The following is a 22,746-nucleotide window of genomic DNA, read 5'->3' as shown; positions in this document are numbered from 1 at the left end:
GGAGCAGTTTTTCCTTGAAGAATAGGCAAAAATCCCAGTGGCTAGATGTGTCAAGCTTATAGACACATACCCCAAGAGACTTGCACCTGTGATTGCTACAAAGTATTGACTTTGGGGAGGTGAATAGTTATGCATGCTCAAGTTTTCTGTTTTTTGTCTTATTTTTTGTTTGTTTCACAATAAAAAATATTTTGCATCTTCAAAGTGGTAGGCATGTTGTGTAAATCAAATGATACAAAACCCCAAAAAATCTATTTTAATTCCAGGTTGTAAGGCAACAAAATAGGAAAAATGCCAAGGGGGTGAATACTTTCACAAGCCACTGTAATTGACAGAGTGAAAAGAACAAAGCCTGTACAGAATACAGATATTCAAAAACATGCATCCTGTTTGCTACAAGGCACTAAAGTAATATTGCAAAAAACTGTGGCAAAGCAGTTAACTTTTTGTATTTAATGCAAAGTGTGTGTTTAGGTTCAATCCAATACTGTAAACTGGTTCAGTCTGCTTTCTACCAGATTCATTCACCTTTAGCAGGACAATAACCTGAAACACAAGGCCAAATCTACACTGGGGTTGCTTAACGAGAAGACAGTATAAGTTCCTAAGTGGCCGTGTTACAGTTTTGACTTAAATCTGCTTGAAAGTCTATGGAAAAGACTTGAAAATTGTTGTCTAACAATGATCAACAACCAAATTGAAAAAGCTTGAAATATTTTGAAAATAATAGTGGGCAAATGTTGCACAATCCAGGTGTGGAAAGCTCTTAGAGATTTACCCACTTCGACATTACAGAGTATCTTGTGTAGATCGCTGACAAAAATGACATTTAAATCCATTTTACTCCCACTTTCTCACACAAACAATTTAAATAAAGTCAAGGGGTGTGAATACTGTACTTTCTGAAGGCACTATACATGCATAGTACTTCAAATGGAAGGCTACAAGCTGATCATGAAGTTGAAAATGATTTTCTATAGATATTAAGCCTCTAAAAAAACAAATGAACAATTATTGTTTTTAAAGCAGAACGCATTCAAAATACACTACCAACATCCCAAATACATAATCTATATAGCTAAAAACAATAATGCAATGTAAAAACAAGTTGACACTGAGGTAACAGAAAGTGTGCTTTCTCAATTTACCAAATTTGTCTCACCGTTATTTCAGAGAACATCGAGACAACTATATTCTGTAATGTTTTTGTAAAAAAAATCTTAAATTACAGCTTAATTTGAGGCAAATTCAGACATGATTTTTAATCATTTGACAGCCCTAGTAATTCAAAAGAAATTATATTAATAACACAATTTTTGTCTACATTTTGAATAGCTTTATTTTTTGTACCCTGTAATTTTTTGGTGAAGCAGTTAATTTCATAAAACAAATTCTCTTAAAAATCCCAAAATGTTTACAGCCTCTTTCTCTCTGTCACGCCCTGGCCTTAGTATTATTTGTTTTATTTATTATTTTAGTTAGGTCAGGGTGTGACATGGGGTATGTGTGTATTTTGGGGTATTATATGGTAGAGGGGGTGTTTGGTGTAGTTTATGGTTTGGTGTTGAGTGTATGTGTCTAGCTGTGTCTATGTTGGGTGTAGTTCTAGGAAAGTCTATGGTGGCCGGAATGGGTTATCAATTAGAGACAGCTGATTTCGGTTGTCTCTAATTGGGAGCCATATTTAAGGCTGCCATAGGCTTTAGCTGTTTGTGGGTCATTGTTTGTGTATATGTATAGTTCAACGTAAGTAGTTTGTGTGTGCACTTACGTTTGAAGTTTTCACGATCGTTTGTTGTTTTTTCGTTATTGTTGTAATAGTGTGTCGTGTTCATCTTCGTCGTTATTAAAAAGAAGATGTATCCAAATCATGTTGCGCCTTGGTCCTCTCGTTCATGTCAACACGATCGTGACACTCTCTCACTCTTTCTAAGATCAGAGAAATTGGTTCCACTGAAATGTTCATGATGCCAACTAAGGGGCTTTCATTTTCCAATCGACGGACAGGACACATCACTTATAATTCTCAGATTGGATTAACACATTTAATGGTGTGGGTTTGGGGGACCGTAATATGTAGGACACTCGGTAATCAGAGACAAAATTGCAATATGCCGGATTTAATGAAGTACTACGCCCACCTACCCTGGCTTTATTTCAAAGGGGATTAGTTTTATGAAGAATTATCCACGCTCTAAATGTGTGCTGCCTATGACAACCAAACAGAGAGTTATTACTGTCAGATGGGCAGCCCCGGCTGCTGGGGGAGACTGACTGGTTCTCACCAGGGTTTCTTCACCAGAATAGAAAAAAAATATTTCCAGGTTTAGAGTTTTCAGATACCATCTCCTTTACCACAGTATCTAGTACACAGTAAATTGATGTATTATGATGTATCCTCAGGTATATAGGAGAATTTTGAAGGAATCTCTTAACAACGGTCAACAGTGAACAAATACAGCAGGCAAAGTCTCTAAAACTGGTAAGGTCCTCTCTCATCTGAATACAATCCATAGTGATCAGAGTATGTTGGACGGGTAAGAACATATCCCCTTACCAAAAACCTACGTAAGACCCCTTCATCCTTTTGCCTCATTTATGGCCTGTTGAATCCATATAAAGGTCCCTGGTACCGTACAAGATGCTAGTAGGAAGACCACTGTCCTGACAGAATGAACATGATGCAAGGTACTTTATACCCCCTTCAGAGAGAATGTACGATATGATCAATCATTTTATGATCAATTTAATCAAATCAAATCAAATTATTTTTGTCACATACAAATGGTTAGCAGATGTTAATGCGAGTGTAGCGAAATGCTTGTGCTTCTAGTTCCGACCGTGCAGTAATATAAAACAAAATACTGCATAGTTTCCTAGGAACGCAAAGCGAGGCGGCCATCTCTGTCGGCGCCGGAAGTACAATAAAGTTACTGGAACGATATTGGATGCATCCTTTGCTATCTGTAGGTCTATTGTTGGTAGTGCAATTAGAGAAAATAACTATAGACATTGCTGGCTAATTGTATAGCTATATTGGTTCTGGGTACTTCGTGTGTGTGTGTGTGTGTGTGTGTGTGTGTGTGTGTGTGTCTCTACTCAGTCATGCAGAGTGTTGTGTGGGCAGTGCTACTCTGGCCCTGTCTGGTGTCCTTGGGTGTCCCTCTGGAGTGTAAGGACGAGCAGGGCAGCATCATACTTTGTGCCTCCATCTCCAAGGAGAAACTACTGGACCGGGTCATCCAACACGCCGAGCTCATCTACCGTGTCTCTGAGGAGTCCTGCACTCTGTTTGTGAGTACCACACAACTCCTACGTACTTCCGACATTTCCAACGTACCTCCTCTAAGAGTACCCACTGAAGAAATGTGTTCATTGATATCTGTGTGCAGCTGGAGAGCTTAGTGTTTCACAGTATAAAATACTGTTCAAAAGTTTGTGGTCACTTAGAAATGTCCATGTTTTTTAAAGAAAATCAATTTTTTTGTCTATTAAAATAACATACAATTTATCAGAAATACAGTGTAGACATTGTTAATGTTGTAAATGACTATTGTTGCTGGAAACGGCTGATTTTTAAAGGAATATCTAAATAGGCGTACAGAGGCCCATTTTCAGCATCCATCAATCCCGTGATCCAATGGCACGTTGTGTTAGCTAATCCACGTTTATCATTTTAAAAGGCAAATTGATCATTAGAAAACCCTTTTGCAATTATGTTTGCACAGCTGAAAATGGTTGAGCTGATTAAAGAAGCAATAAAACTGGCTTTCTTTAGACTAGTTGAGTATCTGGAACATTAGCTTTTGTGGGTTTGATTACAGGCACAAAATGGCCAGAAACAAAAAACTTTCTTCTGAAACTTGTCAGTCTATTCTTGTTCTGAGAAATGAAGGCTATTCCATGCGAGAAATCTTTTTAAGAACTTGCACAATTGGTGGCTGACTAAATACTTTTTTGCCCCATGGTAATTGCAAAAGGGTTTTCTAATGATCAAAAGCCTTTTAAAATTATAAACTTGGATTAGTTAACACAACGTGCCATTGGAACACAGGAGTGATGTTTGCTGATAATGGGCCTCAGTATGCCTATATACTAGATATTCCATAAAAAATCTGCCGTTTCCAGCTACAATAGTCATTTACAACATTAACAATGTCTACACTGTATTTCTAATCAATTTGATGTTATTTTAATGGACAAAAAATTTGCTTTCCTTTCAAAAACATGGACATTTCTAAGTGACCCCAAACTTTTGAACGGTAGTGTATGTGCCTGCCCTGTGTTTTGGGGAAGTCCTATGGAAATACTGCATATACCCTACCAATCCTTTTGCTATATGCTCCACCAATATAACCAGCACTTTATAGCTTCAAAGTAGTTTCCCCACTCTCCTCAGACAAGTAATGATTTATGGAAGGTACAGAAACAAGACCATGCTGATAATGATATACTGTGCTGTGCATTCATATTGTGGTTTTCAGTAGCAGGAAAGCCCATACGATTCCCTTCCATACTGAGAGTACAGAACCAGCATTGGCTTTGTAATGGAAGCATCATGTATCTTCTCGTTATTCGAAAGACACTGCATGAGGCCAACAGATGAGAATACGTTGAAGAACAAAACACCAGCCGCTCTGCTTGTAGCTCAGTTGACAGACGGCTCGTCTCTATTGGCTGGGGTTAGCGGAGCATGAGTCTGTGTTTATCTTCCATGTTGTTCCTTGTTCCCTGTCTGTTTGATACATAGGAGGAGATGTTTGTCCCTTTCCCTATGCGCTCCCAGAGGAACCAGGCAGGATACACGTGCGCCACCAAGGCCTTCCCCATCCCAGGCTCCAAAAGTGAAATCCAGCAGATCTCGGTAAGCAGATGGGAGCTGGATGCTCTACTGTTTTCTTTCTCTCTCTCTCTCTCGCTCTCGCTCTGTCTTTGTGTTTGTTTGGGTTTTTGTCTTCATTTCAGCCGATTGAGATGTCTTCCTTCTATGTTGTATGTATGATTGTGGAACTACACACACACACACACACACACACACACACACACACACATACACATACACATACACATACACATACACATACACATCTACCTGTGTGTATCCCCAAATCACAAAACAGTATTGGCGGTGCATAGAAACAATGTGTCGCTTTATAGTTATGTTCACTTAACGTATGAGTGAGTCTTCTGTCTCTGTAGTGCTATCTTCTGTGGTGTGTTGTTTCGGCCGATTAAACATTATTTAGGCCTAATTATTCTTGAGGAGTCTTGAAAATGTCCCTTGCTACCACCATTATTATTATTATTATTATTTGTATTATTATTTATGTATATACAGTATATATATTTTTCTTCTTTTTTTTACCTTTATTTTGACAGGGCAGTCATACTGACACTAGGATCTCTTTTACAGATGAGCCGTGCTTAAATACATCAAATACATACAATATACAAAATTACAAAACATATTAAGAAAACAGACACATTTATCAACATAGAGGTCTCCGATCATTTCTCTGAACTCAACAAGGGGGGCCAGAACATCTCATTTCAGAGGGCTCTGTAAGTTGTTCCACATATGGACTGGATTTGGTCACTTTTAAGTCTAAATGTAATTAATGATGACAGACACATAAGAAGTTTATGCAGGCGTGATTTGTAGATGAACACAAGAAAATGCTGCTCCCTCCTTACATACAAAGAGGCCCAACCCACTTTTTGAAACAAAACACAAAGGTGAGTTCTATAACCATCATCAGTAATCAACTTAAGGACACAATGGAAAACAACATCTAAGTGTAGATGCTGCTGCATGCATATACAGAGATGATATCCCTATAATCTAAAATAGACATAAAAATGGCCAGGACAATTTAATTCCTATTAACAAAAGTCATAGATGCTTTGTTCTTTGACCTTCAACTTTTTCACCAGCTCAGTCACATGTTTTAAAATTACAGTTTGTCATAAAGCCAGATAACAAGATACTTGTACAAAGGAAATTGCTCATATTGTGTACCGTTCAAACTAGTCATTACACATTCATGTAAATCTGGGTTATGGGACCTAGAAAAAAGCATGCATTTTGTTGGTTGCATTTAGCACTAACTTTAGATTCAATAGTGACCTCTGCAGTGCTTAAAAATCAGACTTCAAATGTGGAAAGACTTGGCCAACCGAAGGAGCAATGAAATACAATGCTGTATCGTCTGCATACAAATGAATACAGTGCATTCGGAAAGTAATCAGGCCCCATCATTTCTTCCACATTTTGTTACATTACAGCCTTATTCTAAAATTGATTAAGTCATTTTGTTTCCCTCATCAATCTACACACAATACCCCATACTGACAAAGCAAAAACAAGTGAAATGTATGTGTAGTAACCTGGTATATTTATGTTTACCAATAGATGGCAGTATTGACTCAAGACGGGGGTTTGCTTCCCGCTATCCGTAGCTATTTCCTATGTCTGCCTATTTAACTATGATTAAGAAAGCTTCATGTAGTTTAAGCCAGGTGCATAAGAGAATGTGAATCTAAATTACAATTAAATACTAAACCATACGTAAGTCTCATGAGTCGTAATTATAAGAAGCCTTTAAGGATACTACATATTTGTCGATGAGGATAACTATGGAGAACTGCGTTGGATTTTTTTTTGCAACGAAGTTAACGGAGTGTTGGGCGTGCGACGCGGGAGGTGAGACTCAAGTGAGCGGTGGAAGATTCTGAAGGCTTGATTCCCTGGATATGGGTAGGACAAATTCTTGACTGGGTGAGGGGAGAAAGAATCGGAAAAGAGGGCTTTGGCAACAACAGGCCCGCTACCACCATTTGATCCTAAAAATCAGGAATGGGAGGAGTACTGTAAAATAATGGAACATTTCTTTGCTGCTAATGAAATAACTGGTGCCGCTAAACAGAAATCCATACTCATAAGCGTTGTCGGTGCACAGACGTACAGCTTAATGAGGAACCTGTTGAGCCCAGATAAACCAGGAGAAAAGTCATTCATAGATTTAGTCGAGCTATTAAAAAATCACTTCAACCCCAAACCCAGTGAGATAATACAAAGATTCAAGTTTGATTCACGCATGAGAAAACCTATCGAATCAGTGGGGGAATATGTGGCTGAGTTGAGAAAACTAGCATTGGACTGTAACTATGGGAATACATTATCGCAAATGCTACGCGATCGGCTGGTGTGTGGGATTAATGATGACAGGATACAAATACGATTGTTATCAGAGCCTAATCTCACGTTTGAGAATGCACTCAAACTGTCCCAAGCCATGGAGTCCGCAAATAGAAATGCACTGGATTTGCAGACAAGGGGCGCAACTGCGTGCCATACAATAATAGAGAGCAGCGCTGAGCGCGTAGAATTTCAAAGAACGGAAAGCCGTGGTGCAGCAGCCAATAGAGACTGTTATGTTGCAAAGGCAAACACGCAGCGTTTGACTGTAAATTCAAACACGAAAAGTGTTATGCATGTGGGATAATAGGCCACATTGCGACGGTGTGCCACAATAAAAAAAAGCCACGGGCTGCAGAAAAGAGGACAGACAGAAAACCGAATACCTCCAGATGCTCTAGCTACCTCTCTAATCAAGTGATAGAAAGTGAAAGTGAGTGCGCAGACTCAGAGCAAGCATTCTCAATGTACATTGTACAGGGGGCGAATATGAAGAAGGTGGAGCCTTTCATTATGGAAATGGGAATAAATGGATTGAAGGTACCGTTTGAACTAGACGCAGGATGTAGTGTCACTCTGATGAACAGGTCCCAATTCTATAGGAAGTGGAAAACCCGTCGAAGTGCCTAAACTGAGAGACACCCCCATTCAACTCAAAACGTACACAGGGGAGAAGATCACTGTGATTGGAGTTGCTGATGTTCAAGTGGAATATCATGGACAAAAGAAAAATCTGCCTCTCTTAGTAGTGGAAGGTACTGGCCCCAGCTTACTAGGAAGAGGGTGGTTGGAGGAAAAAAAATTGAACTGGGATGAAATCAAACATGTCACCACAGAGACCTTGACACTACAGCAGGTGCTTTCAAAGCATGAGTGTGTTTTCAAAGAAGAGCTAGGGACATTAAAAGGGGTCCAAGCTACCATTCATGTTGCTGCTGATGCTACTCCCAGATTCTATAGGCCAAGATCAGTTCCATATGCCATGAAGCCTAAAGTGGATGTGGAAATTGACAGACTCTTAGCAGAGGATATAATTGTACCTGTCAAGTTTTCTGAGTGGGCAGCACCAGTTGTTCCCATACTAAAACCAGATGGTTCAATCAGATTATGCGGTGACTATAAGCTGACTGTAAATAGAGTTTCCTCTCTGGAGCAGTACCCCATACCCAAAGTGGAGGATTTGCTTTCAACGTTAACCGGAGGGCAACAGTTTACAAAACTGGACATGAGTCACGCATATCAGCAAGTGCTAATGGATAAAGCTTCACACTAGTACCTGACCATAAACACCCACAGAGGGATGTTTACCTATAAACGCTTACCTTTCGGGGTGTCTTCTGCACCAGCTATCTTCCAAAGAACTATGGAGGGAATTCTGCAGGGGATACCCAAGGTAGCAGTTTACCTCGACGACATTCTTGTCACGGGAGTCACGAAGGAGGAACATCTCAGAAACTTAGATGAAGTTTTGAGGAGGATGGAGGACGCCGGTCTCCGGCTGAAGAGGAGCAAGTGTACACTGTTAGCTGATGAAGTGCAGTACCTGGGTCACAAGGTGGATGCCAAGGGGTTACACACTGTCAAAGCTAAAGTGAGGGCTGTTGTGGAAGCTCCAGCTCCGACAAACGTTACAGAGCTGAAAGCCTATCTAGGATTACTGAACTATTACAATCGCTTCCTCCCGAACATCACTACCCTCTTAGCTCCTCTACATCAACTGTTAAGGAAGGATGTGGCCTGGAAATGGTCAGAAAGACAGGAAGAAGCTTTTGCAAAGTCAAAGGTGTTACTGCAATCAGCTGAAGTGCTAGTACACTACTCCGCAGACAGAGATCTCATCTTATCGTGTGATGCCTCATCGTATGGTGTGGAGGCGGTGCTATCCCACCGTATGGAGAATGGTGCAGAGAAACCTATCGGGTTCATGTCAAGAACGTTGTCGCCAGCGGAGAAGAAGTACTCTCAGCTGGACAAGGAAGGACTGGCTGTCATATTCGGAATACAGAGATTCCACAAATACTTGTATGGGAGAACATTTACTATTGTGACGGATCATAAGCCTCTGATCTCTCTGTTCCATGAACAAAAGCCAGTACCACAAATGGTCTCTCCAAGAGTTCAACGTTGGAATGTGTGGCTCAGGGCCTACGAGTACAGAATAATTTACAAACCAGGTAGATACCATGGGAATGGTGATGCTCTGAGTAGGCTGCCCGTTCCAGAAATCATCATTCAGGAAGAAGAAAATGACCAGGTTTTGATGGATTGGATGATGCACCGGTGAACACAGCACAAATTAGGCAATGGACTTCAAAGGATGTGACGTTATCACAAGTGCATGAATTTATCCTGAAAGGATGGCCTACAGTGACAGAGCCTCAGATCATGCCTTACTACACTCGCCGCTTGGCATTGAGTGTTCGAGATGGATGTGTTCTGTGGGGTTCAAGAGTAGTTATCCCACCACAAGGGAGGGGGTTGCTACTGAAGTTGTTGCATCAGTCGCATCCAGGTATGTCGAGAATGAAAGGCCTAGCGAGGTCATATGTCTGGTGGCCAAAGATGGACCATGATGTGGAAAATGAGGTTAGCCGGTGTGAAGATTGTCAGAGTAACAGAAAGTCACCCCCCACCACGCCATTACATCCATGGGAATGGCCAGAAAAACCATGGACACGACTACATGTGGACTACGCTGGACCTTTCCCAGGGAAAATGTTCCTTGTGCTGTTTGATTCTCATTCAAAGTGGATGGATGTTTACCCCATGAACACGTCAACATCGTACGCTACGATTGAGAAGTTGAGACAAAGCTTCAGTGTTATGGGATTGCCTCAAATGTTGGTTAGTGACAATGCTACTTGTTTTACAAGCACTGAATTCACAAGTTTCATGAAACAAAATGGAATTCAGCATGTAACGTCGGCCCCTTTTCACCCATCTTCAAAAGGATTAGCAGAGCGTGCGGTTCAGACCTTGAAGGAGGGGATGAGGAAGATGCAAGGGCCCAGCATTGAAACAAAGGTGTCAAGATTCTTGTTTAGCTACAGGATTACTCCTCAAGCTACGACTGGGTTGTCACCTGCAGAAATGTTGATGTCAAGGAGGTTAAGGTCAACCTTGGATCTCATCAGACCAGACCTGAAAATGAAAATACAACAAAAGCAATGGAAGCAAAAATGGAATAATGACACCCGAGCCAAACTCAGAAGTTTCTCACCTGGAGATGATGTCTATGCAAGAAACTATGGGTTTGGTCCTAAATGGATTCCAGCTACCATTAAGGATTGCTCAGGACCAGTATATTATACTGTGATCATCGGAAGTAGACAAAGACTAAGGAGACACGTGGATCAGATCCGAGCTCGAATTCCAGTTCCATCCGGAGATCTGGATCAATTCTTAAACGAGCAGGACAGGACATTGGAACGTTCCCCAGAGTTGCAGTTGGACAAACCACCTGAGACCAACAATGCTCAACTTCCTGAGACCACCAGTCCGGGACGACCTCCTCCTGTGAAGTCTCCACAAAAGGACTTTGTTTCACCATCAAGGGGTGAAGATCTGGTGGCACCAGCTACACCACCTCTGAGACGCTCTATTAGAGAGAGACGTCCGCCAGACTTTTTCAGATCCTAAAGGAGATCATTTTTGAAAAAATGTAAATAAGAATATAGCATAGCTCAGAAAGGAATTAAATTGGGTTATTAGCTTTAAAGGGGGGGAATGTAGTAACCTCGTATATTTATGTTTACCAATAGATGGCAGTATTGACTCAAGACGGGGGTTTGCTTCCCGCTATCCGTAGCTATTTCCTATGTCTACCTATTTAACTATGATTAAGAAAGCTTCAGATAGTTTAAGCCAGGTGCATAAGAGAATGTAAATCTAAGTTACAATTAAATACTAAACCATACGTAAGTCTCATGAGTCGTAATTATAAGAAGCCTTTAAGGATACTACAGTATGAAAATAAAATAAACTGAAATATTACATTAACATAAGTATTCAGACCCTTTACTCAGTACTTTTTTGAAGCACCTTTGGCAGTGATTACAGCCTCAAGTCTTCTTCGGTATGACGCTACAAGCTTGGCACACCTGTACTTGGGGAGTTTCTTCCATTCTTCTCTGCCGATCCTCTCAAGCTCTGTCAGGTTGGATGGGGAGAGTCGCTGCACAGCTATTTTCAGGTCTCTCCAGAGATATTCAATCGGATTCTGTCTGGGCCACTCAAGGACATAAAAAAAATGTGTTGTCCCAAAGCCACTCCTGCGTTGTCTTGGCCGTATGATTAGTGATGTTGTCCTGTTGGAAGGTGAACCTTCGCCCCAGCCTCTGGAGCACGTTTCATCAAGGATCACTCTGTATTTTGCTTCGTTCATCTTTCCCTCAATCCTGACTAGTCTCCCAGTCTCTGCCGCTGACAAATCCCACAGCATGATGCTGCCACCACCATGTTTCACTATAGGGATGGTATTGGCCAGGTGATGAGCGGTCCCAGGTTTCCTCAAAACGTGACACTTGGCATTCAGGCCAAAGAGTTCAATCTTGGTGTCATCAGATCAGAGAATCTTATTTCTCATGGTCTAAGACTCCTTTAGCTGCCGTTTGGCATACTCCAAGTGGGCTGTCATGTGTCTGTTACTGAGAAGTGGCTTCCGTCTGGCCACTATACCATAAAGGCCTGATTGGTGGAGTGCTGCAGAGATGGTTGTTGTCCTGGAAGGTTCTCCCATCTCCGCAGAGGAACTCTGGAACTCTGTCAGAGTGACCATCGGGTTCTTGGTCACCTCCCTGACCAAGTCCTTCTCCCCCGATTGCTCAGTTTGGCCGGGCGGCCAGATCTAGGAAGAGTCTTGGTGGTTCTTAACATCTTCCATTTAAGAATGATGGAGGCCACTGTGTTCTTGGGGACCTTCAATGCTGCAGACATTTTTTGGAACCCTTCTTCAGATCTGTGCCTTAACACAATCCTGTCTCTGAGCTTTACGGACAATTTCTTTTACCTCAAGGCTTGGTTTTTGCTCTGACATGCACTGTCAACTGTGGGGCATTATATAAACAGGTGTGTGTCTTTCCAAATCATGTCCAATCAATTCAATTTACCAAAGGTGGACGACAATCAAGTTGTAGAAATATCTTAATGTGGAAACAGGACGCACCTGAGCTAAATTTCAAGTCTCATTGCAAAGGGTCTGGATACCTTAAATAATGTATTTCTGTTTTTTGTTTTTAATACATTTGCAAAAATAACTGAACAGTTTTGCCTTGTCTTTATGTAGAATAATAGTGAAGACATCAACACTATGAAATAACACATATGGAATCATGTAGTAACCAAAAAAGTGAATATATCACAATATATTTTTCTTTGAGATTCTTCAAAGTAGCCACCCTTTGCCTTGATGACAGCTTTGCACACTCTTGGCATTCTCTCAACCAGCTTCACCTGGAATGATTTTCAAACAGTCTTGAAGGAGTTCCCACATATGCTGAGCGCCTGTTGGGTGCTTTTCCTTCACTCTGCAGTCCAACTCATCCCAAACCGTCTCAATTGGCTTGAGGTCGGGTGATTGTGGAGGCCAGGTCATCTGATGCTATAACGACACAGGACGAGACCCAGATGTAAACACAGGATGCAGATGGTTTGAGACTCTGATATTTATTAAAATACAAGGGGCAGGCAATGGGCAGGTCGAGGACAGACAGAAGTTCATTAACCTGAATAGCCCAGGCGTTCCACTAGCGGAACTCCTCCCACATTCCACTGAAAAGGCAGAGCGCGAAATTCAAAAAATATTTTTTAGAAATATTTAACTTTCACACAATACACAAAGTCCAATACAGCAAATGAAAGATACACATCTTGTGAATCCAGTCAACATGTCCGATTTTTTAAATGTTTTACAGCGAAAACAGCACGTATATTTATGTTAGCTCACCACCAAATACAAAGAAGGACAGACATTTTTCACAGCACAGGTAGCATGCACAAAGCCAACCTAACTAACCAAGAACCAACCAAACTAACCAAGAAACAACTTCATCAGATGACAGTCTTATAACATGTTACACAATAAATCTATGTTTTGTTCGAAAAATGTGCATATTTGAGGTATAAATCAGTTTTACATTGCAGCTACCATCACAGCTACCGTCAAAAATAGCACCGAAGCAGCCAGAGTAATTATAGAGACCAACGTGGAATACCTAAATACTCATCATAAAACATTTCTGAAAAATGCATGGTGTACAGCAAATGAAAGACAAGCATCTTGTGAATCCAGCCAATATTTCAGATTTTTTAAGTGTTTTACAGCGAAAACACAATATAGCATTATATTAGCTTACTACAATAGCCTACACACAACCACATTCATTCATCAAGGCACGTTAGCGATAGCAATAGGCACGTTAGCGAATAAACCAGCAAAATATATTAATTTTCACTAACCTTCATAAACCTTCCTCAGATGACAGTCCGATAACATCAGGTTATACATACACTTACGTTTTGTTCGAAAATGTGCATATTTAGAGCTGAAATCAGTGGTTATCCATTATGCTAACGTAGCTTCCTTTTCCCAGAATGTGCGGATATTTCTATTAGACTCTCACCTATTCTGACCAAATAGCTATTCATAAACATTACAAAAAAATACATGTTGTATAGGAAATGATAGATCCATTAGTTCTTAATGCAATCGCAGTGTTAGAATTCTAAAAATATCTTCATTACGACATAAGGCTTATGTTATAGCGAGAGAGTGGCCAAAACCTGGGCGCAAAACTACTAGTATACAGTTCGACAGATATATGAAATAGCATCATAAAATGTTTCTTACTTTTGGTGATCTTCCATTCAGAATGTTGGACAAGGGGTCCTTTGTCCAGAACAGTCGTTGTTTGGATTTAGAACATCGTTTTTCCCTCTTGAATTAGCAAGCACACTGGCCAAGTGGCGCTAAGGTCTCCTTTCTGAACAAAGGCACACAACGCAACACGCCTAACGTCCCGAATAAATTTCAAAAATCTAATAAAACTATATTGAAAAAACATACTTTACGATGATATTGTGACATGTATCAAATAAAATCAAAGCCGGAGATAGTAGTATGTCTATAACGACGGCTTTTCAGAAGGCAATTCCAGGTCCATCTGCGTGCTCTCCAGAAAACAGGAAATGGATGACTCGTCGTGCCAAGAGGATATATTCCACCTCAGACCAAGATAAACACTTCATTTCTTCTCTCACTTCCTCTTGACATCTAGGGGAAGGTGTATGACGTGCATGTATACTCATACGTATGATGCCCATTTATAGGCAGGCCCTTGAACAGAGCATAATTTTCAGACTTTCCACTTCCTGGTCAGAAAGTGTGCTGCCAAATGAGTTCTGTTTTACTCACAGACAAAATTCAAACGGTTTTAGAAACTAGAGAGTGTTTTCTATCCAATAGTAATAATAATATGCATATTGTACGAGCAAGAATAGAGTACGAGGCCGTTTAAATTGGGCACGTTTTTCCCCCAAAGTGTAAATAGCGCCCTCTATCCTCATCAGGTTTTAACCAGGTCAGAGTCCAAAAGGTACAGGGCGTCAGGCAGGCTCGAGGTCAGGGCAGGCTGATTTGTCAGGCAGGTGGGCTCAATCTCAGGGAAGGCAGAAAAGGTTGGAACCTGAAGGGCTAGAAAACAGAGCCTAGGAAAAACAGGAGCACGAAAAAAAAACACGCTGTTAGACTTGACGGGGCAAGACAAACTGACAACAGACAAACAGAGAACACAGGTATATGTGCACTGGGGATATTACGAAGATCAAGGTGTGACAGATGCAGCACTCCATCACTCTCCTTCTTGGTCAAATAGCCCTTACACAGCCTGGAGGTGTTTTGGGTCATTGTCCTTTTGGAAAACAAATGATAGTCCCACTAAGTGAAAACCCATTTCACTGCATAATGCTGTGGTAGCCATGCTGGTTAAGTGTACCTTTAATTCTAAATACATCACTGACAGTGTCACCAGCAAAGCACCCCCAAACCGTCATGGCTCTTCCTCCGTGCTTCACGGTGGGAACCATACATGCAGAGATCATCACAAAGACACAGCGGTTGGAAGCAAAATCTCAAATTTTGACTCATCAGCCCAAAGGACAGATTTCCACCAGTCTAATGTCCATTGCTCGTGTTTCTTGGCCCATAAAAAGTATCTTCTTATTATTGGTGTCCTTTAGTAGTGGTTTCTTTGCAGCAATTCGACCATGAATGCCTGATTCACACAGTCTCCTCTGAACAGTTGATGTTGAGATGTATTCTTTTACTTGAACTCTGTGAAGCATTTATTTGGGCTGGTAACGCTAATGAACTTATCCTCTGCAGCAGAAGTAACGCTGGTTCTTCCTTTCCTGTGGATGTCCTCATGAGAGCCAGTTTCATCATAGCGCTTGATAGTTCTTGAAATTTTCCAGATCCAGGTTGACTAACATTAAAAATACAATTTACAGATAGATAATAACGTAGCTGTTTGTTGATCAATGAGTCAAATATTTTTGCAAGACAAGGGAGCCTGGAAATGGGTGGATAATTATCGAGATCACTACTATCCCCACCCTTATGGAGTGGTAGCACACAAGCTGCTTTCAACACTTTTGGAACATTTCCTAACACCTAAGTTAAATAAAATATGTTACTGAGCCTGAAATGACAGGCGCTGCATATTTAAGCAAAGACGGGTCCAAATTGTCAGCCCCTAATGACTTATTGGTGTCAATAGAAAATAAGGCAGCAAGAACTTCTGAGTTGCCAAACAGAAAATCCCAGACTATCATTTCCCATGTCACCTGAGGTTGACTGATTGTTCGACGAGGCAACTGGAGACTGTATATGGGAAGAACAGTCAACTGACTGGCAAAGTCCAGTGTGACCACCATTTCTTTCAAATAGGAAACCAGCTAGAAATCATCAAAAATTGTATAAAACTACTTGCTTAGTCAGGGAAATAGAGGAATTACAGTGAATTAACCATTTTGCATAATTTAGAGGGATCAATAACAGAGTGTGCCACAGCGCTAAGGAAGATTTTTGATTTGGCCTGTTTATCCCGAGGCAGTGCATCTATTTCTCAATTGCCTAAATAGCTGCCAATCAGCTAACGAGACATTTTGATTAACCTTGGCCCAGGCTTGATTTCTTATCAAGAGGAGGTCTGAGAGTACAGGAGAGTACCATGGATTAGTTCTTGGATTCTTGAAAGGACCATGTTTATCAGCCAGAGAGGTAAAATTGGTTGAGAAAAAATGAAAGTGCCAAAACATGGTCTGGTATGCAGCTAGTAGAAAAAACCTTGCAATTGGGTGTGATTTAAAAAAAATTATCTTCACAATTATTAGAGGGTCAGAAGGTTTCAATTTGGTTACTCTAATGCAAGCCTAGGGCAGTGGTGGCTGATATTATTTGCAAAAACACCACTAACCGAATACTTATGGGGACGGTTAGTCAGGATAAGCTCAATCAATGAGGAGTTGGAAAGGTTCTTTTTACTTTAGTCCGAGTGGGTTTTGTTATCAGCCGAGTCAAGTTGAACTCAAGACAGATATTCTTAAACTGATCTGAGATGCGTAAGCCAATCAAGATTTAGATGTCCTAATACAACCAGTTCAGATACCAGAAAGGGTTTTATCAGAAAAAATACCAACAGACTCCGCTGAAGCGACTGGGAGGCGGTAAACCGCAATAAATATACTGAACAGAAATTTGAACGCATCATGTAAAGTGTTGGTCCCATGTTTCATGAGCTAAAATAAAAGATCCCTGAAATGTTCCATTTGCAGAAAAAGCTTATTTAACTCAAATGTTCTGCACAAATTTGTTTACATCCCTGTTAGTGAGCATTTATCCTTTGCCAAGATAATCCATCCACCTGACAAGTGTGGCATGTCAAGAAGCTGATTTAACAATCAAAGGCCACTCAAAAATAAAATCACACAGCACAATGCCAAAGATGTCTTAAGTTTTGAGGGAGTGTGCAATTGGCATGCTGACTGCAGGAATGTCCACCAGAGCTGTTGCAAGAGAATTGAACATTAATTTCTCTACCAGAAGCCACCTCCAATGTAATTTTTTGAGAATTTGGCAGAAAGTCCAACTGGCCTCACAACTGCGTGTACGGCGTCGTGTGGGCGAGTGGTTTGCTGATGTCAACATTGTTACCAGAGTGCCCCATGGTGGCGGTGGGGTTTGGGTGTGGACAGGCATAAGCTACGGATAACGAACACAATTGCATTTTATCAATGGCAATTCCAATGCACAGAGATACTGTGACTAGATCCTGAGGCCCATTGTCGTGCCATTCATCCGCCACCATCACCTCATGTTTCAGCATGATAATGTACGGTCCCATGTCGTGTTCCAGTTCCCGCCAATATCCAGCAACTTCGCACAGCCATTGAAGAGGAGTGTGACAACATTCCACAGGCCACAATCAACAGCCTCATCAACTCTATGCAAATGAGATGTGTCTCGCTGAATGTTCGTCACACCAGATACTGACTGGTTTTCTGATCCATTCCCCTACCCTTTTTTAAGGTAATTTTTTTTTAAGCTATACATTCCCCTTCCTTTTTTAAGGTATCTTTTTAAAGGTAGGCAGTCATTGTAAAAAATAATTTGTTCTTAACTGACTTGCCTAGTTAAATAAAGGTTAAAATAAAATAAAATATATTTTGTGACCAGCAGCATACCACCCTGCATACCACTACTGGCTTGCTTCTGAAGCTAAGCAGGGATGGTCCTGGTCAGGCCCTGGATGGGAGACCAGATGCTGCTGGAAGTGGTGTTGGAGGGCCAGTAGGAGGCACTGTTTCCTCTGGTTTAAAAAATATCCCAATGCCCCAGGGCAGTGATTGGGGACACTGCCCTGTGTAGGGTGCCGTCTTTCGGATGGGATGTTAAACGGGTGTCCTGACTCTCTGAGGTCATTAAAGATCCCATGGCACTTATCGTAAGAGTAGGGGTGTTAACCCCGGTGTCCTGGCTAAATTCCCAATCTGGCCGTCAAACCATCATGGTCACCTAATAATCCCCACTTTACAATTGGCTCATTCATCCCCCTCCTCTCCCCTGTAACTATTCCCCAGGTCGTTGCTGCAAATGAGAACGTGTTCTCAGTCAACTTACCTGGTAAAATAACGGTAAAATAAATCTGTATTCCTCAGTCATTTGAAATCCATATATTAAGGCCTAATTTATTTATTTACGTTCACTGATTTACTTATATGAACTGTAACTCAGTAAAAATTGTTGCATGTTGCAGCACATTTTGGGGACAGAATCCCCCTTATAGAGTAGCTTCTGCTTCTAAAAGTTGTCAAAGTTGTCTACAAAAGTTACACCCAAGGAGCTGCAGTAGTCATGTTGCCCTTTGTGAAGTGCTATAAGCCTGCACATTTTTTTGGGGGGGTGGGGTGTCCAGCATAGACCCAATTAATTCTTCAAATCCCGTTTTTTGCTCCAGAAACCGAGATGTTTCTTACCATAGAGCGACCTAAGGAAACAGCTGGCAAGATGGAAGAAGAAATCCGCCCATTCCTGCGCTTCGTGTGATTCAGGAAACCTGTCGAGGACTTGTGAGAGGTGGAATCTCGCACGCTCGCAAATTTTGGCACCCGGTTCGAGCCTTCCATAACCAATGAAGCCCCATTTACCATAGAAGCCACGGGAGAGGGAGTCAGAACAGGGGACGAAGGCACAGGCACCTCTGGATCAGATCTTGAAGCGGAAGCTCCCAAGGATGATGTTTGTGTAAACGGTCCGGGCTTCCCACTGCCAAGGAAGCCCCTATTGCCAAAGGCTGCTGCTTTCGAATTCCACGGCGAGTGACGTGCCTCCATGGCTGGTTGGCAAGGTCAAGAATAGGAACATCCACTAAGTCATCCAGAAACATCCTATTAATTTCATTCTGTCTTGCGGACTACCGGACAGTCGGTTCTGGAGAGATGACACGGTGGCGACACTCCCATCAGGTCAGAGTGGCCTCCAGCTACTTGAGTAGAAGAGAAAGAGAAAGTAGGCAGACGTGGATTCCCCAGTAGCTTGTGTAAGTTTGCTACTTGTTTGCTAAGAGTAGCCACTTTGCCTCTGTGGTCCTCTGTGAGCAAACAGTTGCTACATTGAAAGTCTGGATGGTCCATATTGCCCCGGAATAAAGCTCCTTCAGCGTTGAAACCATTCGTTAGCCACCTATTTTTGAAATTACAGGCTAGCTAGGCTTCCGTGTCTCTCTTCTTGACAAAAATGTACAAAACGTGTTGTTTAAGTTACTAGCTTGCACACCGCCTCCCGAAACAAGCACAGCCTGTGAAATTGCAAACACACAAGCAACACACAGCTGAGTCACACACCAGAGAGAAAATGGAGGACTTGCTCACTGTATGGATTCTGTCTGCACGTACACTATACAAGCGGGAGATGATAAACACAAGTTGGTGCTGTAGAAACAAGCAGTAAATTGCGGGCCAGTGAGCCAAAACACTGTTCAACAAGTTAAGGAGAGACAGATAGCTGGAGCGTTCGCTTACCAACAAGCAGCGTAACGTGACAAGAGAGCAGCATTAGGACATTTAAAAGCTTCAGGATGGGACGTTTTGTGCGTCCCATCCTGATACTTATGGACCACAGACCACTTTTAACTGTCATCCAGCCAGGGCCAAACTCTTTAGCTTTAAGATCAGCTAAGGCTATGAGTTGGAAACTACGCAGCAGCACATATATAAAGGTCCAGGTTAGGAAGATTTGGCTCAAACATGCATCTCTATAATTATTCCTCTACAACGTACAAGTGACAAGTGCAACGCTGTTAGTTTGGAGCAGGGAGATGATAATTGAGTACAGAAAACCCCTTTCCTTGTACTTTTAACACTGTAATGTTTATTTCAGATATATCGGTGACTTTACTGTTGAAGCTATTCCTTCTGTGATTTTAGGGTCATTATTTTTAGCTTAATATGTAATTGCTTTAGCTGAATCCAGTTACATGACTATACTAAAACTGCACAATAGCACAAATTCAAATCAATCGTTTCAAATATACGGAACTGTTCAGTACACAATAGTCACAATACTCAAACTGTGCTCCTTAACATAAACTGTGTTGTGCAGGACAAGTGGCTCCTCCACTCTGTCCTAATTCTGGTCCAGTCCTGGATTGAGCCATTGGTGTACCTGCAAACCACCTTGGATCGCTATGATGACGCCCCCGACACTCTACTCAAAAAGACAAAATGGGTGTCAGAAAAACTCCTTAGTTTGGAGCAAGGAGTGGTGGTCCTCATCAGGAAGGTACTTCAGCAGTTACTCTAATACTTGTAGCTTTTAGGCATTTTTTCCTTTAGCCCAATACATTTTCACACATCTCTTTCTCTTCAATCTATGCCTCATTTCCTAGACTTCACCTCTCTCTCTCTTTCTCTCTCTCTCCCCATCCCCCTGTCTACTCGGTTCTGTCCTTGCTGTGTACTATAGATGCTGGACGATGATATGCTGACCACCTCCTACTACGAGCAGGGTGTGGCTCCATACGACCTGCAGCCTGAGGTGCTGGAGTCAGTTCTGAGGGACTACACTCTGCTCAGTTGCTTCAAGAAGGACGCCCACAAGATGGAGACCTTCCTCAAGCTCCTCAAGTGTCGCCAGGCTGACAAATACAGCTGTTTCCTTCACTAGAGAACAACTATTCCCACCCCATTCAAACCCTACTATTATATGGAATAAACAAGACACTACCCCCCATAATGAGGCTAACTTTTTTTAAAATCCTCCCTGCTTCTGGTGCCCCCTTATTTGCCTTAAACACATAGTGAGGTCGACTGATATTACCACTGCCTTAGGGTGTCTTACCTCGTGCCTGGTTCAATACAGTATGTCAGCAACTGACTGTTTCCAAACATTTTCATAAGTGTAATGGTTTGCCACTTTTTTTAGAAAAGCTGCATTTTATATTTTCCTCTATATTTGTTTTACTTGGCTAGGCGTTGCAGGGCGATCCCAAAGGATGATTTGCATCTTGCTATGTCAAAAAAATAGATATTTTCATGCATATTTTCCCATTGATTTCAATTTTCTTTGTTCTTAACTGGAGTTTGTATTCCTCCCTGGTTCAGCATTGTTTTATTATTTCTGTTGCCCCTTGTGTATTCGGAGAGATTCTGTTCTTCTAGTTGAGCTGGCTTCACCTCTGCATTAGTGAAATGAAACACACTCGGTAGGAGACGGGAGTCAAAGGAAGAGCAGAACGCTGCAGACAAAGAGAAGGTCTAGAGATATTCTGACAGGTAGAGAAGAGATTAAAAATAATAGTATTGAAAGAGGAAGTGGACAGGAGAGTAAAAAAATGAAAATGGTTTGTTGGACAGGATATGAAGTAGCATTATTTTTAATTATGCAGATACCAGATAGTGTTTATTGCAAATTTACACAGAGGTCAGAATGAGGTGTTAAGTAAGGACTATTTTTAGATTGCAAAATACCTTGATGATGCTTGTAACTGGCAAGACTAAAATAGGAAAATGGACAACCAATGTGTCTTTGTTATTTTAAATGGAACATTGCTGGAGGGTTAGCATGAAACTGTTCCACTGGTCCTATAGCAATGCTTAGCAAAGAGTAGAGGTATCCATGTGCCATAAACAAATGAAAGGACATAACCATCAGTAACTGAAGAGTTAAAACGAAGGGAATTTTCTCTGATCTGAAATATTGGCTTTGTGAGAATGCATTTGGTCAAATATATGGTTCAAAAGATATGGTTCAATTAACCTTCTTAGCTATGACAGAGAAGCTAAAGGAAGTATCTTGGGAAGGAAAGAAAAAAACAGCCTGACAGACAGGACAGACTAATTACAAACTTGGACTAAAAGCTCCTGAATGCAACCCCAAGCCACCATTTTAAACACATCTTCTAGAGTTGTTGTATCCCTATGGCAACACTGATGGTCTGCTATTAAGGGAAACATTACAAGGGTGGAAAGGGGTACACTGCCCAACCCCCCTGCATTATAACCCATCATCGCTCGTCCTAATACTAAAGTATATCTGGTTTCAGGAAAATTACTCACCTTTTCTGCTGTAAGAGCTCAAACTAGGCAATATGTCAAAATGTTCCCTTTTCTAATGAAAAATGTGTTCCTTGGAAATGTCTCAGTTGTAAAATGATCTGTAGATAATAATTATATGTATTTCTTGCCATGTTACCAAAATAGTAGAAAAGGCACAGTACGTTTGTGATTATCAATAAAGACAATAGTTTATATTGCAAATTTGATATTGATATTGATATGACTCTTTTGGACTACATCAGTGGTTCCCAAACTGATGGGTTGGCAGGAGAGCCTGACTGTTCCTTTTTCCCCTCATTTTTTGTTCTTGATATTGTTGTAAAGTTTGAGTCAATCAGATATCACATGAACACACATAGGACATGGCAAAATGTGTAGAATTGCAGGAAATGAGCTTTAAAACTGGGGAGGGGCATGTTCCCCAATGATGGACTGGT

General features: G+C 41.3%; 1 protein-coding gene across 1 annotated transcript; it reads left to right on the top strand.

Annotated features, from left to right (window-relative positions):
• The first annotated feature begins 2,633 nt into the window (after nucleotides 1-2,633).
• On the top strand, nucleotides 2,634-22,515 carry LOC129822116 (somatolactin). The gene is made up of 5 exons (XM_055880072.1): nucleotides 2,634-2,688; nucleotides 3,104-3,294; nucleotides 4,751-4,864; nucleotides 20,355-20,534; nucleotides 20,718-22,515. The coding sequence occupies exons 1-5, from the start codon at nucleotides 2,673-2,675 to the stop codon at nucleotides 20,916-20,918; spliced, it is 702 nt and encodes a 233-aa protein (XP_055736047.1). The 5' UTR covers nucleotides 2,634-2,672; the 3' UTR covers nucleotides 20,919-22,515.
• Nucleotides 22,516-22,746: the final 231 nt, after the last annotated feature.

This window comes from Salvelinus fontinalis, chromosome 24 (genome assembly GCF_029448725.1).
Source record: "Salvelinus fontinalis isolate EN_2023a chromosome 24, ASM2944872v1, whole genome shotgun sequence".
In the NCBI taxonomy this organism is placed as follows: domain Eukaryota; kingdom Metazoa; phylum Chordata; class Actinopteri; order Salmoniformes; family Salmonidae; genus Salvelinus; species Salvelinus fontinalis.
Note: the sequence above shows the minus strand (reverse complement) of the source record. Positions and strands in the feature narration are given on the sequence as shown.